General features: G+C 38.2%; 2 protein-coding genes across 2 annotated transcripts in view; both read left to right on the top strand.

The window, feature by feature from the left end:
- The window catches only part of LOC150076672 (uncharacterized), a 49,859-nt gene extending 36,871 nt beyond the window's left edge, over positions 1 to 12,988 (top strand). Inside the window, exon 7 of the mRNA XM_090386857.1 lies at positions 12,889 to 12,988. Coding sequence (XP_090242983.1) covers positions 12,889 to 12,973 — 85 coding nt within the window. The 3' untranslated portion in view covers positions 12,974 to 12,988. The remainder of the gene's footprint in view (positions 1 to 12,888) is intronic.
- A 900-nt stretch (positions 12,989 to 13,888) lies between these two features.
- LOC150076671 (uncharacterized) overlaps positions 13,889 to 25,483 on the top strand; it is a 60,140-nt gene continuing 48,545 nt past the window's right edge. The window contains exons 1-3 of the mRNA XM_090386602.1: positions 13,889 to 14,015; positions 22,172 to 22,265; positions 24,371 to 24,494. Of these exons, the coding sequence (XP_090242728.1) occupies positions 13,943 to 14,015; positions 22,172 to 22,265; positions 24,371 to 24,494 (291 nt within the window). The 5' untranslated portion in view covers positions 13,889 to 13,942. The remainder of the gene's footprint in view (positions 14,016 to 22,171; positions 22,266 to 24,370; positions 24,495 to 25,483) is intronic.

Here is a 25,483-nt window from a genome sequence, read left to right as displayed (position 1 = left end):
CTAATCTCCTTTATATATATGGTATAACTTCCCATTTCACATTAAATCTTTTTTTAGCCAGAAGCCTTGCTTGTAGGTTGTCCACTTGTGATCTCAGCTTTCCCAAGCAATTTGGCAACTCTTTCCATCACTTCTCTTTTTGTTTTGCATACCTTTTTCCACAAACTAACTTATTATATTAACCAAGGGATTGGTTCAGCATTCTTTTTATCTTCTCCTCTTAGTTATTGTCTTTAACCCTTCCCCATTCTCAAGTTGGTTCCTCTCCCTGTACCACGAAATATTCTGTTTAACTACTTTTTTATCTACTAGCATACTTTTGTACCAATGCCAAGACCTCCCACTAGATGATGGGCTTTACAACCCACTGCATGACAAAGTATTATAACTTTTCAGCAGTGTACTGCTATCTATCTCTCTGTTGTATTTAACATTATTGCTTCTCTTCTTTGCCTTTCTTACCACTGACTGGTGGCTACTTTTTTCCTTTCCATACATTATACATGCATGCTGGTCTTTCACACTATTATCTCCTTTAGCTGTATATACCTACATCTTAATCTTTTTCTCACAAATAACCCTTCTAAGTACACGGTTGAGGTGAGTGGTCCTTTAAGCACCTCAGATCACAACTTGGTGATGGTCTCTTCTCCAATGGAGCCTTTATCTCATGGCTATTCCCAACCTCGTGTTATTTGGTATTACAAGAATGCAAAATGGGATGACCTTCGAGATTTCTTTTCTACTTTTCCTTGGTCAGATTACTGTTTCAAAACTCCTGATGTCAACGTTTTCTCAGATCATGTCAGTGAAATTATTCTTGTAGGAATGGAATCCTTTATTCCACACTCCACCTTAAAATCTCATCCTCTATCTAAACCTTGGTTTTCCAATAAATGTGCTAAGGCTGTTCAAGAAATGAATGTTGCATATCGTAATTGGCTTGTTTCCAATTCGTCAGTTTCATTTAAATTGTAAAGCAGTTATTAATGAGTCCAAACTAGATTTTTTGAACAGGCTAAGGGTAGAAAACTTGCTTCTTGCCCTAATGGTAGCCGAGCATTCTGATCTCTTGCTAAAGCTATTGGCCACAACTTTTGCCCATCTCTGCTCCCACTTCTGTCAAAACCAGATGGTTTTATTGTCACTTCAGCCAAGGATACAGCTGACCTGCTAGCATCCCATTTTTCTTCCAATTCATGTATTAATAATCTTGGTAAAATACCACCTCTCACCATTCCCAGCGCACTCCATTCAATGCCATCTGTTGTCTTCTGTCAGAAGGATTTTGACGAATCTTGATGCTAAGAATGCTCCAGGTCCTGATGGTATTTCTCCAATTGTTCTCAAAACCTGCACTCCTGAATTTACTCCTGTTCTTTGCTGCCTTTTTTCACTTTCTTATTCAAAAGGTGTTTTTTCTTCTGCTTGGAAATTTGCTCACATCCAGCCAGTTCCAAAAAAGGGTCACAAATCCCTTCCATCCAATTATTATTATTATTAGCTACATGGTGCAAGGAAGCCTGAGGCTTATGCTGCACCAGCCAAAAAAAAAAAAAAAAAAAATTCCCCATGTTTCTTATTATACTCTGATGAGTATAATAAGAAACTGTTCGGAGAAATAGAGTGGGCCAGTAAATCAGAGAGTCTTATAATGGGGGATTTTAATTTCCCAGATATTGACTGGAATTTGGGGGCTGGTCACTCACACAGTAGCAAGGCTTTTGTGGATTTATTGGATGATTGTTTTCTACATCAGCATGTTCGGGAGGCAACTAGAGGGAGTAATACTCTTGATTTGATTATCAGTAGTGATTCTTCATGCATTAAGAATCTGCAGATAAATGAACCACTTGGTGGCAGTGATCACAGTGTGCTGAAGTGGGAGTTACTCAAAGAGGTAACTACCATTAGGGGTAAAGGGAAGGGGTATTGCTTTCGTAAAGGCGACTACAATGGACTGAGACAGTATTTAAATTCTATACAGTGGGATCAACTGATGATATTGCCAACAGCAAATTCAAAATGGGAAGCATTCAAAGAACTTATCGTGGAAGCTACTAGGCTTTACATACCAACTAAGAAATATTGTTCAAGGTTTAGGCCTAAATGGTTGTCAGATGAACTAATGAGGCATATGGCAGAGAAGAAAAATGCATGGGATACATACAAATTAACACGTGACACGGACGCCTATGATAGATACAAGTTGATCTGTAACCAAGTTACAAAGGAGGTTAGGCAGGCGAAGGCAGATTACGAGAGATCCTTGGCAAGGGATGCGAAGAAAAACAGCAAAGAGTTCTTTACTTATGTAAACTCTAGAAGGAAGGGGATGAATCAGATTGGTCCACTTGAGATCGATGGGTCAACTGTTGATGACCCTGCTCGGGTAGCTAACAAACTAAATGAATATTTTGCATCGACATTCACACATGAGGAGTTATTCAGCGAGGGGAATGCCAGAGGTGTATTCAACTCTAGCAGTAAGCTAGAGAATCTTGTAATAACTGAGAGCAAAGTGGAGGAGAAATTGTTGAAGATAAACACAAGAAAGGCACCTGGGGTGGATGGGATCTATCCAGTTATATTAAAGGAGGCAGCAAAGGAGGTAAGCAAACCCTTAGCCATAATTATGAGAGCTTCCTTGGACTCAGGGGAGGTACCCATTGACTGGAGATGTGCAAATGTGACCCCAATTCACAAAGGGGGATCAAAGGCTGACACAAGTAATTATAGACCTGTGAGTTTAACTTCTGTTCCCGGAAAATTAATGGAGGCACTGGTGAAAGAAGCACTGCAGGATCATCTAGACAAGACTTCAGTTATAGCTAGGACACAGCATGGTTTTGTTAAGGGGAAGTCTTGCCTGACCAATTTGATTGGATACTATGATGCAGTCACAAAAGAACTGGATGCAGGGAATAACTTTGATATTATATACTTGGATCTTAGAAAGGCTTTTGATACTGTTGCACATGGAAGATTGCTGCACAAATTGGAGCAGTGTGGCATTGGAGGCAAGTTGCTGCTATGGATAAAGGGGTGGTTGAGGGGGAGAAGACAGAGAGTGGTAATCAATGGACACTGCTCATCGTGGACTAATGTTATTAGTGGAGTCCCTCAGGGTTCAGTATTGGGGCCTTTATTGTTTTCTGTATTTATAAATGATATTGATGATGGTATATCAGGCTTAATGTCCAAGTTTGCAGACGATACGAAGGTTGGCAGGGTTGTCAAGGACACTACTGATACTATGCTGCTGCAACAGGATTTGGAAAGGTTGAGCAGATGGGCTTCGAGGTGGCAAATGAAGTTTAACATTGACAAATGTAAAGTACTACATATGGGAAACAGCAACCCCAGAGCAACGTATCAACTCTGTGGTACTACACTGACAGTAGTAGAGAATGAAAGGGACCTGGGGGTGGTGGTGCAGGCAGATATGAAGTTCTCTGAGCAGTGCAGACGAGCTGCAAGAGTAGCTCATGGTGTATTAGCATTAGCATTAGCATTAGTAGAGGCATACGATGCAAGAAAGCAAGCTTATTCAGCATCAGCCCAAAAAAAAAAAAAAAAAACCCTCTCCCATTTCACCCCTCCGTTCGTTCGAAATACCTGTCCAGTTGAGCTTTAAATTTGTTTAGGCTATCAACTTCAACAACAAGTGATGGAAGTCGGTTCCACCAACCAACCACCCGCTGGCCAAAGGCAAATTTCCGCACATCTATCCGACATCCGTCCTTCCTCAATTTGAATTTATGCCCTCTGAGGTGATTATTCTGAGAAAGATGAAGAATCCCATTGGCATTGAGCATGCTCAAACCATTCAAGGCCTTATACACCTCTATCAGATCACCTCGCCGGTGCCTAGTCTCCAGACTCTGTAATTTGCAAAACTTAAGCCTTTCTTCGTAAGAGCAACCCTTTGTTCCATTTACTAATCTTGTTGCCCTTCTCTGTACCCGTTCCAGCAGCTCTACATCCTTCTTGAAATGAGGCCTCCAGACCTGTATACAGTACTCAAGATGTGGCCTAACCATTGCCTTATACAAGGGAATAATCACCTCCTTATCCCTGCTAGAAAAATTCCTGTATATCATTGACAAGACACCATGAGCTACTCTTGCAGCTCGTCTGCACTGCTCAGAGAACTTCATATCTCCCTGCACAATTACCCCCAGGTCCTTTTCATTCTCCACCACTGTCAGTGTGGTACCGCAGAGTTGATACGTTGCTCTGGGGTTACTGTTTCCCATATGCAGTACTTTACATTTGTCAATGTTAAACTTCATTTGCCACCTCTCAGCCCATCTGTTCAACCTTTCCAGATCCTGTTGCAGCAGCATAGCGTCAGTAGTGTCCTTGACGACCCTGCCAACCTTTGTATCATCTGCAAACTTGGACATTAAACTTGATATCCCATCATCAATATCATTCATAAACACCGAAAACAACAACGGACCCAACACTGAACCTTGAGGAACTCCACTAATAACATTAGTCCACGTTGAGCAGTGTCCATTGATTACCACTCTCTGTCTTCTGCCACTCAACCATCCCCTTATCCATAGCAGCAATTTGCCTCCAATGCCACACTGCTCCAATTTGTGCAGCAGTCTTCCATGTGCAACAGTATCAAAAGCCTTTCTAAGATCCAAATATATAATATCAAAGTTATTCCCTGCATCCAGTTCTTTTGTGACTACATCATAGTATCCAATCAAATTGGTCAGGCAAGACCTGCCCTTAACAAAACCATGCTGCGTCTGAGCTATAACTGAATTCTTGTCTAGATGATCCTGCAGTGCTTCTTTAACCAGTGCCTCCATTAATTTACCTGGAACAGAAGTTAAACTAACAGGTCTATAATTACTTGTGTCAGCCTTTGATCCTCCTTTGTGAATTGGGGTTACATTTGCACATCTCCAGTCTATGGGTACCTCCCCTGAGTCCAAAGAAGCTCTCATAATTATGGCTAGGGGTTTGCATACTTCCTTTGCTGCCTCCTTTAATATAACTGGATAGATCCCATCCACCCCAGGTGCCTTTTTTATGTTTATCCTCAACAATCTCTCCTCCACTTTCCTCTCAGTTATTACAAAATCATCCAGCTCACTGCCAATGTTTACTTTACCTACATCATTCTCCTTCCTGAATAACTCCTCATGCGTGAATGTAGATGCAAAATACTCGTTTAGATTGTTAGCCACCTGAGCAGGATCCTCAACTGTTGAACCATCAATATCCAGTGGACCAATCTGATTCATCCCTTTCCTTCTCGACTTCAAGTATGTAAAGAACTCTTTTCTGTTTTTCTTTGCATCCTTTGCCAAGGATTTTTCGTAGTCTGCCTTTGCCTGCCTAATCTCCTTTGTGACTTGGTTACAGACCAACTTATATCTATCATAGGCTTCCATGTCACCCATTAATTTATATGTATCCCATGCATTTTTCTTCTCTGCCACATGTCTCATTAGTTCATCTGACAACCATTTAGGCCTAAACCTTGAACAATATTTCTTAGTCAATGTAGTATTGTCAATGATATATAGGAATTTTTCTAGCAGGGATAAGGAGGTGATTATTCCCTTGTATAAGGCAATGGTCTGGCCACACCTAGAGTACTGTATACAGGCCTGGAGGCCTCATTTCAGGAAGGATGTAGAGCTGCTGGAACGAGTACAGAGAAGGGCAACTAGATTGGTGAATGGGACAAAGGGGTTCTCTTACGAAGAAAGGCTTAAGTTTTGCAAATTACAGTGTCTGGAAACTAGGCACCAGCGGGGTGATCTGATAGAGGTGTACAAAGCCTTGAATGGTTTGAGCATGCTCAATGCTGATGGGATTCTTCCTCTAGCTCAGAAAAATCACCTGAGAGGGCATAAATTCAAATTGAGGAAAGACAGATGTAGGATAGATGTGCGGAAATTTGCCTTTAGCCAGCGGGTGGTTGGTGGGTGGAACAGACTTCCATCCCTTGTCGTGGAAGTTGATAGCCTAAATAAGTTTAAGGCTCAGCTGGACAGGTATTTCGAACGAACAGAGGGGTGAAGTGGAAGTGGTTATTTTTATTTATTTATGTTTTTTTTTTTTTTTTTTTGGCTGATGCTGCATAAGCTTGCTTTCTTGCATCAAATGCCTCTACTAATGCTAATGTTAGAGAGAGAGAGAGAGAGAGAGAGAGAGAGAGAGAGAGAGAGAGAGAGAGAGAGAGAGTGAGTTAAAAGTATAAGGGAATCACCAAGAAAGAGAAGAATGATGATATCCTGCTGAGTTTAAATATATTATTCTTACAGGTTTATTTCTAATGGATGTAGTGAATGCTAATTGCTTTGCACTGCTCATACTGTCCTCTATAATCTGTTTATTTTCTGTTATCAACTTTATTTTTTTCCTTTTTGGCAACAGTTTGGTCTAGCAGTGAGTGCTTAAACTATTTTGTTCTTACATTTGCTGCATTAGGGCTTCAGTAATGTGATTTTATTGCTTCAGTGGGCTGGTATTTCAGTTAATGTCTGTCTCTGTCCATTGTGGTAATTTGCATTACGTTCGAATTGCAGTAATGTTATAGCTGTTGTATTACCAGGGGGGGCCCCCTCTGATGAGACTGGATGCAATGGTCGTCTATTTTTGTTGTTTGCTTTATTTGTCCTATATCTATTTTTCTTTGGTGGCATCAGTATAAATTTATTATTTATTGGCTTATAACTTTAGCTGTATTTGCCCTTCATTTAATAATTTTCAAAATTTTTTGATACATATTTCTTCCACTTTCCTTCCATTTCTACTTCTGTCCTCATTATTTATTTGTTTCTTTGCTCATTTTCTACTTAAAAATGAAATTCTAAAATCTCTGAAAACCAAAAGTTTTTTTTCATGGAGCATCACACTTTCCACTTTTTATTTTTTGGCCGTGGCATGGTCATGTGATGCTGGTCAAAATTTATTAATTTTTGGCTTATAACTTTGGCTGTATTTGCCTTTACTTAATATTTTTCAAAATCTTTAGATACATATTCCACTTTCCTTCCTTTTTTACTTCTGTCCTCGTTATTTATTTGTTTCTTTCCTTGTTTTCTGCTTTTTTTTTTTTTTTTCCATATTGCCTGTATATACAGGGTGTCTCAAAAATATTGGTACAAACGTTTAGGGGAGGTAGGTAACATCTAAAGGAATGTGAATCACATAGGAACCCATAACTGGAAACGTCACTGTAAGTTGGTACACGGTGCTGTTCATCAGTTCGTGAGAGGGAAAATTTCTGGTTTCCTCATTCAAGCAGTAGTCGCCGCACGAAAAGCATGCATTGATATACAAACCGTGAGCTGGCAGGCATGCACCTAGCGTATGGATTAGCAGAGAGCCCACACAGTGTGCACCCCCATGTGGCACAACATAGCTTCGCAATAAATATGTGGACAGGTATGGTCGATGACTGCTTACTCGGCCCATACCTGTTACCATCCCGCATAAACTCCGCTAAATATCGGATCTTTCTTGAACAAGTTCTGCCAGGGTTACTTGATGATGTTCCAGCAAATGTGAGATGCAACATTTGGTTTCAACATGATGGGATGCCTGCCCATTATGGAAGGTGTGTTTGTGACCATTTGAACAGGCGTCGATGGATTGGCCGTGGTGGACCCGTTGCCTGGCCCCCACGCTCACCTGATTTATCGAGCCTTGATTTCTTTCTGTGGTAGGCCCTCAAATCTATCGTGTATGAATCGCCTGTGGAGACGGAAATGGATCTCGTGACGAGACTCGTCTGTGCTGCTGCTACTGTCAAAGAAACTCCAGGTGTTTTCGACCGTGTCTGCCAATCCATTTTTTTTTTTTTTTTTTTTTTTTTTTTTTTTTGATTTGGTAGTTGTTGGTGCATCGGCTTCTGTGGCCATATTGCACCTCCCAAGGTTTTTGCAGTACTTTGATCCAAGCCCGAGGCGGGAATCGAACCCGCGACCTTTGGATTGCCGGTCAGGTACTTTACCCACTCGGCTAGCCCGGTCGGCCTGCCAATCCATGCTGCGTCGGTGTCACGCATGCATCGCGTCTCATGGTGGAACCTTCGAGCATCTGTTGTAACATCATGAAATGCATCCATCTCGTACTCCATTGTTAATATTATGTCAAATAAGTGTTTGTCACTAATTACTGTCTTGTGTCATTTCTGCTTCTTTTGCCTCTGCTACTACTTTCCTGTGACGTTTCCGGTTATGGGTTCCTATGCGATTCACATTCCTGTAGATGTTACCTATCTCCCCTAAATGTTTGTACCAATATTTTTGAAACACCCTGTATTATGTGATATGTTGTTGTATGTTGCTTATGCAACATCTTACGTTCCTGCTCATCTCTTTATTTATTATTTTTTTTTTATAATTAAACATTTTCCTTTATTATTAAACATATCTGGGCTGGTCCAACAGGCTTAGGCAGCAACCCTGTAATTGGACACCTTGTGTTCTGGCTACTAACCAATCTACAAGTTCCTTCACTTACTTTCAAGTCTCAAAAGAAAAAGTTCAGGACTGCCTTGTATGGAAATGACCCTCTCCTGGCTAAGGATAGCGATTGGAAAAAGGAAAAAAACATTCTTTGCTACTTGGAATGTGAGAAGTATAACTCACAAGGAAGATCAAATTGATGATATTCGGATGCAAAAGAAAATTAAAATAGCTATTTTGACAGAAACTTCAGGGAACAAGAGAAACCTATAGCCCCAGCAGCTTATGCACCGCTAAACCCCCATAACACACACACACACACACACACACACTACATCCATACTACACACACTACATCCATATCTACAGTAGTGTTAGAAAGGGAAAATGAGCAAGAGCAGGAGTATCAATTATGATTCATAAATCACTTAAAGATAGAATAAATAATTATATCTATTGGACTGAAAGAATAATACAAATAAGTCTAAAAATAGAAAGAAGGCATCTAACAATAATAGGCCTGTATGCACTGGAAGAAGGTAGAGAGGAAGACAGCTCTGAATTTTACAGCCAACTTCAAAGGATAATAGAAAAAGTAAACAAGAATGACATGCTGCTCCTGCTGGGAGACATTGTGTTGGGGGGGTTATTTTATTTATCTTTTAGTTCTTTTTTTTTTTTATTTACCTTATATCTCACAGAAGCTTTTTCTTAGGTGCCCTCACACCTATTAAGGCCCCACCTTTTGCCACCTGACTGCTATATTCTGTATATATCACAGAAGATTCTCAATATCTCGAGGGCAATTTCTTTTGATTCCCCTTAATCAGTGACCAGCATTCTCTTTGGATTCCAAATTGTGGGAGAGCAAACACCTAACTAGGCAAGCAAGGCGTGTTAGAATAACAGGACTCAAAGTGAAAACAAAACATGAATTTTATTATATACACATACACAACATAATATACAATTGAATTAGAAAGCATACAGTCCTAATATACAAAGTCGACTCAGAGATACCTTGCATATATTATTCTAATTACAGTTTCCATTTACTAGCTAATCTGAGTTGACCATTATATGAAAACACCTGATTCATTCTTCTTGCCCTAACTAACTCCTCCTAACACTTGTATATTCACTATACTTATTTCATTTACTCCTGGATACAATTCTGTTTCATATATTAACAATCAAATATGCTACTTTCATCATTATGCTCTGTGTTCTCGCCACTCTGTTACAATATACTTGTAGACCAATCTTCACTTTTCTAAAGTCTCTACTTGTTACTAGTCATTCAGATAAACCAACAAATCTTCATCAATAAAAACAATATATTCAGGGTTGCTCATATAACGTAATTATCTATCAGTTTAAAACATATTCAGAATCTTTCTTTATACACTTTACTACCCTTCTAACACATTATAGCTATTTGTACATCAATTTCATCTATTATTCATTCCTTAGTTTCCCTTGCATTATACACTAACCCTTTTTAACACAAACTCTGTTAAATTATCTCTGAGGTAGATATACTATCTTTCACTTTACTTTCTAGGGCTACCCCCTTTTCTTTAATTACCCTACTATTTCACTAACGGTCCTTCTTGTTAACTTACATTACTTAATATATCGCTCACCTACTTCTATCTTTTTCCTTTCTTTTCCAGGGAGATTTCAGGCTTCCATCTTAGGCTCTCCAGGCTATCTTCTAAGGCTTTCCTTCATCTGCTTTCTCCTGAATCTGCTCCAGATAATTTTCTGGAACTCTTGGTACAAAGAGTTCCAGAAAATTATCTGAAATTATCGTTACCTTCCCTGGTTCACTTTACTGTCTTTCATAACCCTTTTGCTTATCAACCTTAGCCTTCCTGTTACTTTTCTACTTTTAACTATTTTCCCCCTTACTGTCTAGGGCCCTTTTTGCACTGCCCAACTTACTTCTCTCACTCTGTTGCCACGATCACCCCTTTAGCCACACGTCGTCGTCTCGCCACTTCTCTTTTCTTCCTCCCACTTCTGTTTTTCACCACTAACGACCCTAACTTTTTCTCCGTCGTTTGACCCTCCTTCCCCCAGGACTCTCAATCCCAGGAATTCACCTAATCGTTCCCTCTTTTTTATTCGTTAAAAAAACTTACCATAACTATTTGCCCCATGTGAAAACCAAGCCTTGTTCTGTAATTTTCTTGTTTAGTTCTCAGGGTAGTACAATCCTTTCATGTCTGCCGTCGTCTCCCAGGATAGCCATTTTCATCTTTTCCCATTTGCGAAAATGTTGACAACTTATCAAAAAACCGCTACAGTGACCTAGTCTTATTCAACCCAAACGCTAGCCCAGTGGGACTTATGTCCAGATGCCACATAGATCAGACGTTTCTTAATCACCTGCATTTCACCAACCCATTGTTCTGTCTCTAGTAACCCTCTTCCGCTCGTTCACTAATGACCACTCCTTTCCTAGTATGGGGTGGCTGTCTTTGTTTACTGTTATTTCACCCCTTTTTCTCTCATGCATATACATTTATGCGTTACTTTCTCTTCCATTTGACTGCTATTCAGTTTGCACATCTGTAATCACTTATCTCTAAATCTAGTATTCATCCCATATATGCTTCTCTTAAATGTCAAAATTCCTTTCCATATCAAAGATTAAATTATTCCCAAATTACAAATTTTGCCGTAACCTCTAAATCACTATATTTGTAAGACTGACATCTTACAACATGAATGCTAGAGTAGGAAACATAAAAATCCAAAATCATGTAGGCAGCTTTGGAGAACCAACCAAAAATAGAAATGGTCAAAGATTAATTGATTTCTTGATCTATAATAATTTAAAAATAATGAACACACTGTTTAAACATAAAGATGCACACAAATATACATGTTTCGCAAGAGAAACAAAATCTATTATAGATTATACCTTCGCAAACAGCAAAGTAGAAAAATTCATACTCGACACAAGAGTTTTTAGAGGATATGAAATTGAATCAGACCACTTCTTAACTGTGACTACCCTGAGATTCCCTCCACCATGGCTGAGGCATAAAAAGGAACATCTATCTCAAGAATGTATATATAAAGTAAGCTCCCTAAATGATCCCGAAACTCAGAAGAAATACCAACGAGAAATAGAAAAGAAATTAACAAATTATTTTGCAGGAGTTGGCCACAGTTGATCTTTCCCTGGCTGAAACAGCATCTAACAATAATATAATAGAAGCCTTCAACAAAGAACTGGAAACAGTGCTTAAAAACAGTAAAAATCAAAAATTTCCAGGAGGCAACGATGGAATTAACATAGAACTCATCAAATACTCAGGAAAAAATTTTGAAATTAAGCTATTTGAACTGATGAATATGATTTTTGCAGGCCACCAGACAGCTGGCAAAATGCTCTGGTAGTCCCAATTTTCAAAAAAGGCAATATAAACGACTGCAATAACTACCAAGGAATCAGTCTCCTAAACTCAGGATATAAAATATACTCAAGCCTCTTAAAACTGAAACTTAGTAAATACTACGAAAACATCCTTGGAGAAGAACAAAATGGGTTCAAGAAGAGAAGATCATGCGCTGACACTTACTTCACTCTCAAGCTTCTGATAGAAAAAAGAAGAGAGATTAATTTGGAAACCCATCTCTTATTCATAGATTACAAAAAACCCTAGAATAAAAATTAAGATTGAATCACAAACAACTGAATTGGAGACAATAAATACAGGGATGTGACAAGGATGTGGAGTGTCCCTACTTCTAATCAACATATATATAAATGATATTATAAGAGAATGGAGGAAAATCTCCAAGATAGGTATCGAAATTAGCCGCAAAGCAAGAATGGACACACTGCTTTTTGCTGATGACCAGGTCCTAATAGAAGACAATGAGAACTCATTGCAGAAGGCCATCTTCTCATTAAACGAAATAGCAAAATCATTTTCAAAGACAAAAGTGATGGCATTTAAAGGAAGAGATCCAATAAGAAGCAAGATCTGCATTGACAATAATATTATCGAACAAGTTAGCACTTTCAAATACCTAACATATACCACCTGTCATATGAAAAAGAAAAAGATATTGAGCAAAAAATAAATAATTACATAGGAATTACTAAAACTATAAACCATATTTTCAAATCTAATCTGGTGCATAAGAAAACAAGGACACGGATACATAACACCCTCGCCAAACCTATCCTAACCTATGGCTCTGAGGCATGGACAATGAGCAAAGGGGACAGGAGGAGGTTGACTAGTGCAGAAATGCATTTCATGCTCAGAACCACAGGCTATACCACACTTTGTTATGTGCATGTTGGCATCTAATTGTTTATTGTAATTATATATTTATTTATAATTTATATAAGTATTTATATTTTTGTCATAGTCTGAAATCTTGAATATAACAAATATATTTTGACTTATAGGTGTGATCATTGGCTTAAGGAACATTTGACAAACCAGTCTTCAGCTGAGGTAAATTTTTTTTGGAAAAATAAAATACTGATATAAAAAAGTGACTGCATGGATAATAGAAATTATAAACTCTGTCTCATTAATTTTATAGATTAATTGAGTAAACAACAATAAATTTCACAGTATTTCTTTGATATAGATTTCAAATTTTATATCTGTGTGATTCAGCAATAAAAATTGTTTCCATAAATTTCTCTAGTGCTGGATTATAATAAACAATTCTTCTCAAAAGAGGAAGCTATTCTGCTGATTATTGGTAATATATTATTCCTTCCCAGATTTTCTCTTTGAGATATTCCACTTTTTCAGCCTGTACAGCAAATTGTCTTGTGGATACACATGTTCAGAATCAGTGCACCAATAAAGACCATACTAATGGGTGGTTTTTGTAACCAATGCAGTCAATGCACCAAAACTCCCAAACAATCAATCAATCAACTGACTTTTCAAAAAGCCAGCCATTATAAAGGTATTTTCTAGTTCTCCTCAGTGTAGAAGGGAGGCACCTACCAATGTATGCAGTACTCAAGATGCAGCCTAACCACTATCATAATCACCTTCTTGTCCCTGTGAAATTATTCCATATACAAAGTTGCTCTACATAAATAAAGGATAAAAAAAAAGTTAGAATAAATTTAGAAATACAGCTATGGTTAGAAAACACATTTTTGAAATGAAGGACTTAACCAATGAGACTTTTCTCCTTGTCATCATATATTATTTTATTTTTCCTCATAATATATATTTGTGTTCTAAACTTTCTCTAATTTTTTTGTAATTTTTAATAGTCTATGCAAAATTGTTTTTTAAACATCATGCAATTTAATAAGCCACAAAAAATAGCAGTTCATATTCAGCTACTGACAGTATACAACCAGAACAAAAAACTTATTTAAGAATATAAATTTTTTGACCATATTTTGCTGTTTTATCTTTTAGGTGCAATTAGAATTCTATAAAAATATTCAATATCTGTTGGATACAGTTTTTATACCATATAGCAACATGTCTTTGACCTTCCAAAATAGTCCTGTGATATTCCTTTTTGGAGGTGGGATTCTACCTGAAGAATTTGAAGGTTAGTATTTATCACCCTAATCATGGAACAGACAGAGAAGCTAAAATTTAATAATTTTTAATTAATGATTAGAAATATAGAGAATTATTATTAGTATTATAATGGCTAAATGATGCCAGGAACTATAACTTTTCTTCATCTGCCAAAAAAATGAAAAATTTACTATCATTCATAGCAGCAGGTATTCTGCATTTCATATCTATATCTAGTGGACCACTGTGATTCATCCCCTTCCTTCTAGAGTTTATATAAGTAAAGAAGTCTTCACTGCTTATCTTTGCATTCTTTGCCAGAGACATCTCGTAATCTGCCTTAGCTTACCCAACATCCTTTGTGACTTGATTGTAGCCTAGTTTATATATACTCTAGGCCAGTGTTTCTCAAAGGGTGTGCCGCGTCACATTAGTGTGCCGCAAAATTTTCCAAGTGTGCCGCGAAATTTAGAAATTTCTTCTTCTATGACTACGTAGGTGTGCCGCGAAATTTTTCTTCTTTGGAAAATGTGCCACGAGAGTAAAAAAGATTGAGAAACACTGCTCTAGGCTTCTCTATCACTTGATAACTTATATGCATCCCATGCTTTCTTCTTCTCTGCTGCAAGTCTCATCTGACATCTGTTTAGGTCTAAGCCTTGAACCCTATCTCTTAGTTGACATAAAAAGCCTAGTAGCTTCTATAATTACATCCCCATGTGCTTCCCATTTAGAATTTTTTGTTGGTAACTTCATCAGTTGGCCCATTGTATAGAATTTCCAAACTGTCTGAGACCACTGTGGTCACTTTTACAAAAGCAAAGGCCCTTCCCTTGCCCTTGTTAGTAGTTATATCTTTAAATAAATTACACATCAATACACTATAATCACTACCACCTAATGGATCTTTTATCTGCAGATTCTTCATGCAAGAAAGATCTCTGCTAATAATCAAATCAAGCTTCTGTAGGAAACATTCATTCAGTAAAACTACAAAAGTCTTTTTATTATTGTGAGTGACCAACCCATATGGTCCAGTTAATATATCAAAAGTCCCCCATTATAAGACATTCTGATATACTGGCCCACTCTGTCTGTTCAGTTATTCATTATACCCATCACAGCTATTAGGCTTTTTCCATGAGGACCCCCAGCAGGCCTTGAAAACCTAGATGTTCATGTTCCAATAAAAGCAATGTAAGAATCTCTTACACATCTGCCAGCCGCTGGCTCCTATTAATCTATTAGTCTGTGTATCCCCACCCCTAAGCTAGCAGTTTTCCAACCCACCTAACACTTCCACTTTAGCATCAGCAAATAATCTTGCACCCCTTTTTATTTAAGTATATCCCATCCATGTAAAGACATTCTCTCCTGCTAACAAGCACAGACCCCTCTGAGAAAAATTCTACATAATGAGCCTTGCACAGTCTTTACCAAGGTTCTCATCATGTACTCCTTCCTAACATGTCTGGACAGAATTGCAGAATATTTTAATTTCAATCTTGATTTGTGACTTTTTCCTCAACACTAGCTTCTGTAGGTGTACTTGTTAATTAAATCCTCAGCTCCTGTACTCTTAATATTATTAGTACCAATGTATACAACAAATCACCCTTTGTGCCCTTAAACTATCATAGTTGCCCCACAACAATAACAACAACTTTGGCCCCTGGCAGACAAACCCTGGTCCTATTCCACTTGTCCTTTTTGCAGGTGGAATAGAACCAGGAAATATATGCTTTCTGCATATATTTCCTGTTTCCCTGACAATAGTCACCACCTAGTTGGTGGTGACTGTATGGGACCAAGGATCTCTGCTGTGGAGGATGTTACTGTGTTGTCTGATGCTGAAGCATGGGCTCAAGCATTGATCTAGGCTGTCGAGTGCATGATGGATTCTTTGCTTGTATTCTTTCAAGGACATTGACCCTATTATCTCCTCAATATCAATATTATTATTATTGTTGTTGCTCTTATATTGTTTCTCCCTGATTGGGGGGGATTCCACTCCGTGACAGGTACTGCTGCCAAGTACACAGGGTGGTTGTAATGTCTGGTGTTACTGTCGGTCAAGGAAATCTCTGACTATCCTACAGGTGTTCAGGATTGCAGCTTTCTGGAGTTCTTTGTAGGTGTTCTCTGGCAGACCTATTGCTGCTAGTCTGCTATTGTAGAGTTTTTGGTACCATACCAGTGGTTGAAACGATGATTGGGATGGTTAATACTTCTTGCATATGCCACCCTGTTGATCTCATGTCTCAGGTTCGTGTACTTAATTTTTTCCTCATGGGTTTTCTGGATATTGCTAGTGTTCAGCACTGCTATGTCAATCAGGTAGGTGGTAGCCTTTTCCATCTTGTCCACATGGGTTATGTCCAGTCTGTTGTGCAGGATGGTCTTATCCGTTATTATGGTGCTGTCCCAGTACAGCTTGTGGGTTCGGGTCTCTAGTACTGCCTGGAGTTCGTACTTGTAGTATGGTACACTTTCTGTGGTCAACTGGTATTTCCTCGCTAGCTTCTGATGTATTATCCTGGCTACCTGGTCGTGTCTATGAGTGTACTCAGTCTGGGTGATCACCTTGCACCCTGCGGTGATGTGTTGGATCATTTCTGAGGCCAGGTGCCATCATCGACATATGTCATCTGACATTCCTGGCTCCTTTGCAATGTATTTTCTATAGTTTCTGGTGTTGATTACCTGGTCTTCGATGGCCAGCATGAATCCTTCAGTCCCGGGGAAGAGAGTCCGACTTGTGAGCCCTGCATTGGAAACAGTGTTATCGATGTGATCTTGATGGAGGTCCTTGTAGTGTCTGCCATGGAGTGTCTTCTTTGCCCATCTTTCTAACTTCATTTCTTGTACCATCTGGGCAGAAAGGGTTTCCTTTCTTAGGTTGAGTGGTGGGGTATACCACTTATCTATCATCCTTATGGCCTGGTGGAGTGGTGCTGTGTTGTTCTCGAAGTAATACTTCAGGTTAACTATCGCTGTTATCTGTTGTTCTATCAGGTCTATCAGGCCCCTTCCTCCCTCTTTCCGAAGTATTGTTATTCTCTCCACTGCTGACTTTGGGTAGTGTTGCCGACTCTTGGTCATCATTGTCCTTGTCTTTCACATGATATCTTCTAGCTTGGTGTTAGTCCAATCTATGACCCCGAATGTGTATGCTAGTACTGGAGCTGCATAGGTGTTTATGGCTTGAACTGTATTTCCTCCGTTCAATTTTGCTTTCAGCAGGCATCCGAGTCTCTGGTGATATTTTTCGGTCAGGCACTTCTTGATTTCCTTGTGTTCTAACTGCTCAGCCTGCATCATCCCTAGGTATTTGTAGGTCTCTCCTTCTGTCATAGCTTTGATCTCTTTACCAGTCAGCAGCTGGTAGTTTTGGCCAACTAATTTTCCCCGGTGCAGTGTGTAGGTTTTGCATTTTTCTAGACCAAATTCCATCCTGATGTCCTTGCTGAATTCTTCAGTGATCGAGAGTAGTTGCTGGAGTTGCTTCTCGGTTGCCGCATAGAGCTTGATGTCATCCACGTACATCAGGTGGGTGAGGGTGTACAGGTTTTCTTCCTTCTTTGAGGTTATATCCATACTTGATGCCGTTGAGCATGGTGGATAACGGATTGAGTGCTAAACAGAACCATAGTGGGCTCAGAGCATCTCCCTGAAAGATTCCTCTTCTAATGGGGATTGGCCTGGTTGTGATGTTCTCGACCTTAATGGTGGTACTCCATTTCGCCATTGTTGCCCCTAGGAAGTTTGTCACTATTCGGATTGTCCTTGTAGATCTTCAGGGTCTCTATTAGCCAGCTATGAAGTACGGAGTCAAAGGCCTTGCAGTAATCGATGTAGGCTGTGTATAGGGTCCGGTGCTTCTTGAAGGCTTGCTCCATAACTGCGGCATCTATGGTTAATTGCTCCTTGCATCCTTTGCTCTTCCGCTTGCATCCTTTCTGCTGTTCAGCCATTATGTTCTGACTCTCTAAGTGGTCTGATATCTTCTTAGTTATGCAGCTGATCAGGATCCTGTACATTGTTGTGAGGCATGAGATTGGCCTGTATTTCACTGGGTTTCTTGTATCTTCATCTTTAGGCTTCAGATATGTGACTCCTTTAGTGAGAAACTTTGGGATTGTCTCCGGGTGACTTATCATTCGAGTGAACTGCGCTGCTAGGTGCTTGTGTGTGCAGGTGAGCTTCTTGTACCAGTAGTTGTGGATGTTATCAATTCCCGGGGTTTGACAGTTGTGGGTGTTACTGATCGACTGTTTTACTTCTTCTCGAATCTCCCACTCTCATCTCTTGTATGCCCTTCGTTTTCTTCTGTTCTACTTCTATCCAGGGTGCTCTGCTGTTATGTCTTACTTTGCTGCTCCAGATATTTCCCCAGAACTCTTCAGTCGTCTTCTCGGGTGGTCCATTTCCTGCTTTCTCATATTCACCCAGTTTCCTGTAGAAGGCTCTTTGGTCCTCATCGAAGATTCGTTTGTTTTTTTTCCTCTGGAAGCTCTCTTTGTATCGGTGCAGTCTCTTGCTGAGTGTGAAGCAGTTCTGCTTCAATGTTTCTATTCTCCTATTCTCTGATTTCTGGTGTCATATTTGCTGTGGATGCTGTCTCTCTTGAGGATGCTCTTCACTTTTCCAATCAATTTCTTACTTCTATTACCCTGTTGGTACTGGGTCAACTGACCTATCTTGACTCTTAATTCTTCTATCTTCTGCTGAAGTCTTCTTTCCCAAACTGGCGGTTCCTTCTGTTTTCAGTTCTTCTGCTGCTGGTCTCTCCTTTCTTTTCCATTAATCCTAGTGGCTGCTATGGCAGCACAGTATACGGCTGTGTGGACAGCCTCCAGCGTTGCACCATTGTTGTCAAGGTAATGTGGCATTATTTGCTGATTGAGGTGGTCTGTTACTCTCCACAGGATTTTATTTGGCCTCTGCTTAGGTATCATGTGGGTTCTTCTGGGGGTCTATTTCTTCGAATTCTGTTAGGGCCTTCTTCCACTCGTCTTCTATTCTGGATAGCATGACTTCGTCTCTTTCCGCTTCAGCTACTCTGGGTTGCATTCTTCTTGGTATGCTATTCCTCCTCTGGTGGCGCCTCCGAAGCCAGGTGGGAAGGAGCAGCAGTGCGTAGCACACGCTTCTTGATTAGACCGGGGTTCGAGCCCGTCACCACCAAATATGGAGGATGCGGAAAGGGAATGACCACCGCATATCCCCGGAGCAATATCGCCTTAGTTGCTAATGCTCCTAAATAACAACAACAGCATCCTCCTCTGGTTCCATATTGACCATATTCTTTGTGCTTTTTTTTATTTTGTAGCAGATCGCTGACATCCTGCTTGATTTTTTCCAAGATGGCAGGAGCTATTAGGTTCTTCGTGACGATGGTTCTTCTTTGGTCTGCTAATCGCTGTTTGGTGACCTGAATATCCAGGTATCATTCCATTCACTTGGTATGTAGTTGCGATCTGTACATTGTCATATGTCTCTAGCCTGGTTATTTTATAGTATGCTCGCATGATGTATGTATTCATTTCAATGCTTCACTTCATGCGTTGCCGTTTTCTTTCTTCCTTCCTGGGTGGTCACTGCACTGGAAACACTTCCAGTTGGTGGGGCTGGATGGTCTTGCCGTTCTCTTGTGGTAGCCTTACAGGGGACAGCGCCACTTGTTCCACTGTCTTGCTTGGGAGAATGTCTCCAACTTTTCGAACCGACTCCTCTGCTTAAGGCCTGAATTCGAGTGACTTTATCCTGCACCACACTCGATGCAATATGAATAATATTTATCTGCAACATCATCCATCTATGGAGGTGGACTTGTTTAGCTTCAGCTTATGTCCAGTGGTTTATTTATTTAGTTAGTTCTTGCAAGTGACACCAGATGGCACCACTATCTACCTCAGCCATCACCCCAACCTTGAGGAAGGTCCAATGGGGTAACTTTTGCGTGTTTTTTTTTTTTTAATCATTTAATATTATTATTATATTGGTCTCCCAGTGTAATAGAGCCGCATTCGCTTCCACCAGTGCGGGATTCGAACCCGGATCCATCAGGCTGGTAGTCCAGTGTCTTAACCACTGGGTATCGTGCCCCATATTATTATTATTAGCCACATGGTGCAAGGAAGCCTGAGGCTTATGCTGCACCAGCCAAAAAAAAAAAATAAATTCCCAGAGAGAGAGAGAGAGAGAGAGAGAGAGAGAGAGAGAGAGAATATCCAGCTCAGGACCCTGGGTTTGCCAAGCCTATACTCACCAGATGGGCTCAACACTGAACCCTGGGGACTCCACTAATAACTTTAGTCCATGAAGAGCAGTATCCATTAATAACCACTCTCTGTCTTCTCCCACTCAACCATCCCTTTATCCATAGCAGCAACTTTCCCTTAATGCCACACTGCCCAATTTATACAAAATTCTTTTATGTGCAACAGTATCAAAAGCTTTCCTGAAATCCAAATATGTGATATTAAAATAATTTTTTTCCATTCAGTTCCTTTGTTGCTGCATCATAGTATCCAATCAGATTGGTCTGGCAAGAATGCCCCTTAACAAATCCATGCTGTGACTGAGGATATAATTGAATTTCTGTCTGGATGGTCCTGCATTACTTCTTTAATCAATAAGTCCATTATTTTCTCCAGAACAGAATTTAAGCTAACAAGGCTGTAATTATTCATATTTCCTTTTGATCCTGCTTTGTGAATTGAGGATACCTTTGCACATCTCTAGTCTATATGACCCTCTCTGAATCCAAAGATGCTCCCATAATTATGGCTAAGGGTTTTATAATATGAGATGTTTTATGTGGATCAATGAGTTTAATGCATGCATGTGGGCAGAATAAAATCCTTATAACTTTTTTTTTTTTTGTTTTGAAAAAAATAAAAATGAAGCATAGGTATTATTATGGATATAAATGTGAAAGTGAGTATAATTGAAAATAAAGCTTAGAATTAAAAAAAGTAACCAATGGAGACTGAAATGTAGCATTATTTTTGTTACAAATATGCAAGCAGTTTATGAAAACTGCTAAACTGAGTTTTTATTTGAATATAGTCTAACAACCAATCTCCCCCAGAAGATGATCTACTCATTAGTAAATATTAATGAATTTTCAGTTAATATTTACTAATTTTTGTTAGTATTTGTTATTTTTCTCTTAATTTATATTTATTATTTCCTTTTTTCATACTTAACCATTCACCAGGTATGCCAGTGGTAATTGTCTGCCAAAACACCTCCTTAAATTTAAATAACTGTTAAGGTGACATTAACGTCATAAGTATTCCTGCCTTATTCATATGCATTTTTTTTGCACTGCATGATTAATTGTTCCATTTATGAAGAAGTTTCAGAAAAATAACTAACATGTTTTCTGAAGCCTAATTGATGCAATTATTGTAAAACAAAAATATAAAATTAGCAGCATCTGTCTCTCCCCCCCCCCCCAATTATTGAACTATACTGGTTTCATGTTTTGTATGCAGCCTTCTCAAATTGTTTAGGTTTTAGGTTTCTGGCCTCATGTATGACTGCAGTATATGGCTGGCATCCAAATGTTGAGGCGCCTCAGCAGGCAGGAGCAGCAGTACACTGCACATGCTTCTTGATTAGACCAGAGTTCAAGCCCATGCCCACCAAATACGGAGAATGCGGAAAGGTCAGGGAATAACCGCTGCATATCCCCGGAGCAATATGGCCTTAGTTGCTAATGCTCCTAAAAACCAAATAACAAACAGCATCCAAATGTTGAAGTGCATGGTCAGTTCTCAATGACACTAGCCATAGCAAGGGTGCAGAAAATGCCTAAATGTGGACCATGATAATTGGCACAAAGGAAGTGTTGTTTAAAATGATCCAGTAGGGTATTCAAAATGGATTAGTAAATTAAAATGGATTAATTTTTCACAGTTGTATTGAAAATGTAAGTGGCATCGAAACGTGAACAGTTTTGTATTTCTTGCTGATTTTTAAGAATATAAATGGGAATTGCTTTCTCCAAGTTAACCTTAAAAAAAAAAAAAAAAAAAAAATTGCATGCTCAGTAAACAATTAATTCTGCTGATTTCATGAGAAACCCTAACAATAATTTTGACTATTTGATTTTTTTTTAATATGAGTTACATATTACATGTTGATATTTTATAAAATTTTCTGTTAAAATAGCCGTTTTAAAAAGGCCCCTGAAAATCCCCAAAAGTATTCAAAGGCCCTTATGGATTGGAAATTATTTAAATATGGCATCTACAGATGAATTCAGGTTTGTTTTTTTATTTATTTCATATTATTTGTTAAAATTATTTTTTTTGTTAAATTAATTCCTAATTTAACAGACGAAAGTGAACCTTTTTTATGTTAAATTAGGAATGTCTTAATTTATAAGAAAAGAAAATGAAAAGAGAAAAATTTGGAACAAATAGAAATTGAAAATGAATTTTTTTTTTTTTTTTTTTTTTTTTAAGTTAACAGAGAACATGAGATGAAGGGAGGTTTGAATAAATTCCTGGGGAATATGGTGTGTAATAATGAAAAACATTGCTAAGCTTTTTATAGTGAGTTACCGGAATATGTGTGGGCTACATGTGGTCAATTTCCAATAAGGGTGCTGTGGTTTTCAGTGGTGCCTTGAGCTTCTTCAGGAACAAAAAGAAGTTGCATGAGGCTAAGTCTGGTAAATACGGTGGATGCGACAGTATGCAGACTTTTTTTTCTAGCTAAAAACTAGAATTTGTGGTTTTTTTCTAGAAAAAACCACAATGCATCATGCCAAAAAGCTCCCAAACAATGAGAGCCTTGTAGCATGGTGGTGCATTGTCATGCAAGGGGAACCAACTGCCATCTTCTCCATACTACAGCCACATATGACAGATTCCCTGCAAACATTTCAAAATGTCCAAATAGTAGGAAGCAGTAACACTTTGGCCATTGGGCATGAATTCTTTGTGCCCAATTCCCTCGTTATCATAGAAAGTGATGAGCATGGTTTTGATTTTTGACCTTCTTGACAAACATTTTTTGCCTTTAGGGTTTGTTGCTTCATTGTGGGGTCATACTGAAAACACCACATCTCATCACCCATAACAATTGAATTCAGGAAGTTGGGTTTGTGTTCATTGGCCTCACTGAGTTCTCTGCGGTGTTCAACCTGCACCAGTCATTGACCATCTGTTAATGAATGTGGAACAAACTATGCACAGGGCTTTGTTTTTTCAAATCCTGGGTTATTATTTGTCAAATGGTTTCCTTTTTAATGCACAGATCTTCTGAAATAATTTGAAGAATTACATATCAATCATTGGTAATCAACTGTGGCATTCAAACCATTTTTGCTAGGCCCAGATGTTTGTCATCTTCCAATGATTCTCTTCCATGGGGGAAACCTTTATGCCATTTGAACACATGTGCACGAGACAGACAATTCTCTCCATACACTTGCTTCATCATTTTAAATATTTCCATAGCACTTTTGTTCAGTTGAATGCAAAACTTCATGTTTTCTCGTTGCTCCATTGTCCCTCCACAGCGCAGATACATGAAAGATGTGCAGTTCAGCTCAATTTAAAAATATGTTGACAACTTAAGCGAACCATGAATAGTTATTTGTCTGAAGTTTGCATAAGACCAGACTTAATCTAACTTTGGTGGAAATAGAATATTCTCTGTGATTGGACTAGCATAGTTAATGCATTTAACATCTGCTTGTATTTATTTATTTAATTTCTTTAAATATTCTCCACAATTTTATATATAATAATACTGCACTTTGTTTTTACTATGATATAATGTGCACGGTTTACAGCCAATAAAGTGAATTGCAGTGTATATGCATTAAATAATAGATGCATCAGCAGTGGCATTCTTCCATCATTTTACCATTGTAATATTAACTGTAACAAAGACTCAAGAAATTTAGTGTTTGGTTTCATTCTCTCATTGTGTAATTATTTCCAAGAACTACTACTTATAAACATGTATGTGCATTCAGAGTTTAGCCTACTTTAAATCAGTGCTATTAAATAAAAAAAAATCAAAGTTAAATCCAGTATTATGCATTTGTGTTATTATATTACAAATATTATTTGCATAAATCATCTTTTTTAATAAATAACTTAAAAAAAAAGTCACCAAGAAGATAGAACTAACTTAAAAATATTTTATTTTCTTCAACAACACCACTGGTTAGGTAATAGCATAGACCTGTGCATTAATAAATAATATGACCTATGGCCATATTGTTCAGGAAAGCTAAAGTCATGGACTTTGCTATACTAGCAAAAAACAAATAAATAGGTTATATACTTAAACAACATGGTAAATATTGTTGGTACACTTATTTATCAGCTTCTGTGCTCACTATATATTTAGGCAGAAGTGGACATCCCTTCTCAATGGTACTTTTGCTTGGGTGGCACATTCATATAGACCCACTCCACCATCATTACCTAACTGGGATACCTACACTCTCCCACTGGATACAGTAATTTATCAGGTATGTTTTGACTTTTTTTTCTCAGTTATTGCTTTGATATTTTATTTAACCCTGAATCAGTCACACAGGAGCAATTCAAAACACCAAAAATATTTCAGCAATTTGTCTTTATCTACTCCATCGAAAGTAACTCCTTGCAACTGTTGTTGAAAATGTTTGCTTTGAATTCTCCACTGAAAAGTCCAGAAATGTCTGTTAATTATTGCACAATTAGGAAAAATTCATGATTAAGTTAAATTTAATTGTATGCATGTGTTGATTTAAATATGTCATGTTGAATTATTGACAGTATGCCCTCTTTACTGTTACTCACTTTCCTCCAATCAGTAATGCTCTCTCGTTTCATTACATTGACACATCATCTAGAATCATGCTGTTAACATGCATGCGCCAGGCAGTGAGCATTTGTGTTATTGACAAGCTGTTTTCTAATTGCAGCTTTCATTGAAGGGCAGTTTTTAAATTTGCATTGACTTGCCAACAGATCTAAATGGAGTATTAATTTTCAAAAATTAATTTAAAATATATGATTTTAATGTAGAACATAATTTTTTTCACAGTTAAGTTGAGAAAAGTATAAAACTATAAGTGGCATAAAAAAATGAATAATTTTGAATTATTTTTTGCCGATTTTCACATGCACAGGGGTATTTTGAATTTTCCAGTGACTGGTGGCAGGTTAATCTTGACCCATTGGGTGTATTCAGTTACATAATTATTATTGAATTCTAGTAAAACTGTTTATAATAAAGAAATCACATTTCTTGAGAAACTAAATAAGTTCAGTTTTGGTTGAAACCTCTTAATGTATATTCTCCCCATCAATGTTTGGTGTGCAAAATAAAATTTGCACACCAAAAATCATAATTAATGATTTATTGTTTTTTGGTATGTAAATTTATAATTTATGCTGTATCAAGCTGGATGAACTTTTTTTGATAATTCATTTTCCAAATAACTTTAAAATCCCATGGTTGTATAATTTGGAG

Source organism: Mastigoproctus giganteus, chromosome 12 (genome assembly GCF_048544385.1).
Source record: "Mastigoproctus giganteus isolate SK-2022 chromosome 12, ASM4854438v1, whole genome shotgun sequence".
NCBI lineage: Eukaryota > Metazoa > Arthropoda > Arachnida > Uropygi > Thelyphonidae > Mastigoproctus > Mastigoproctus giganteus.
The sequence above is the reverse complement of the archived record's forward strand: the minus strand, read 5'-3'. Positions and strand labels throughout refer to the sequence as shown.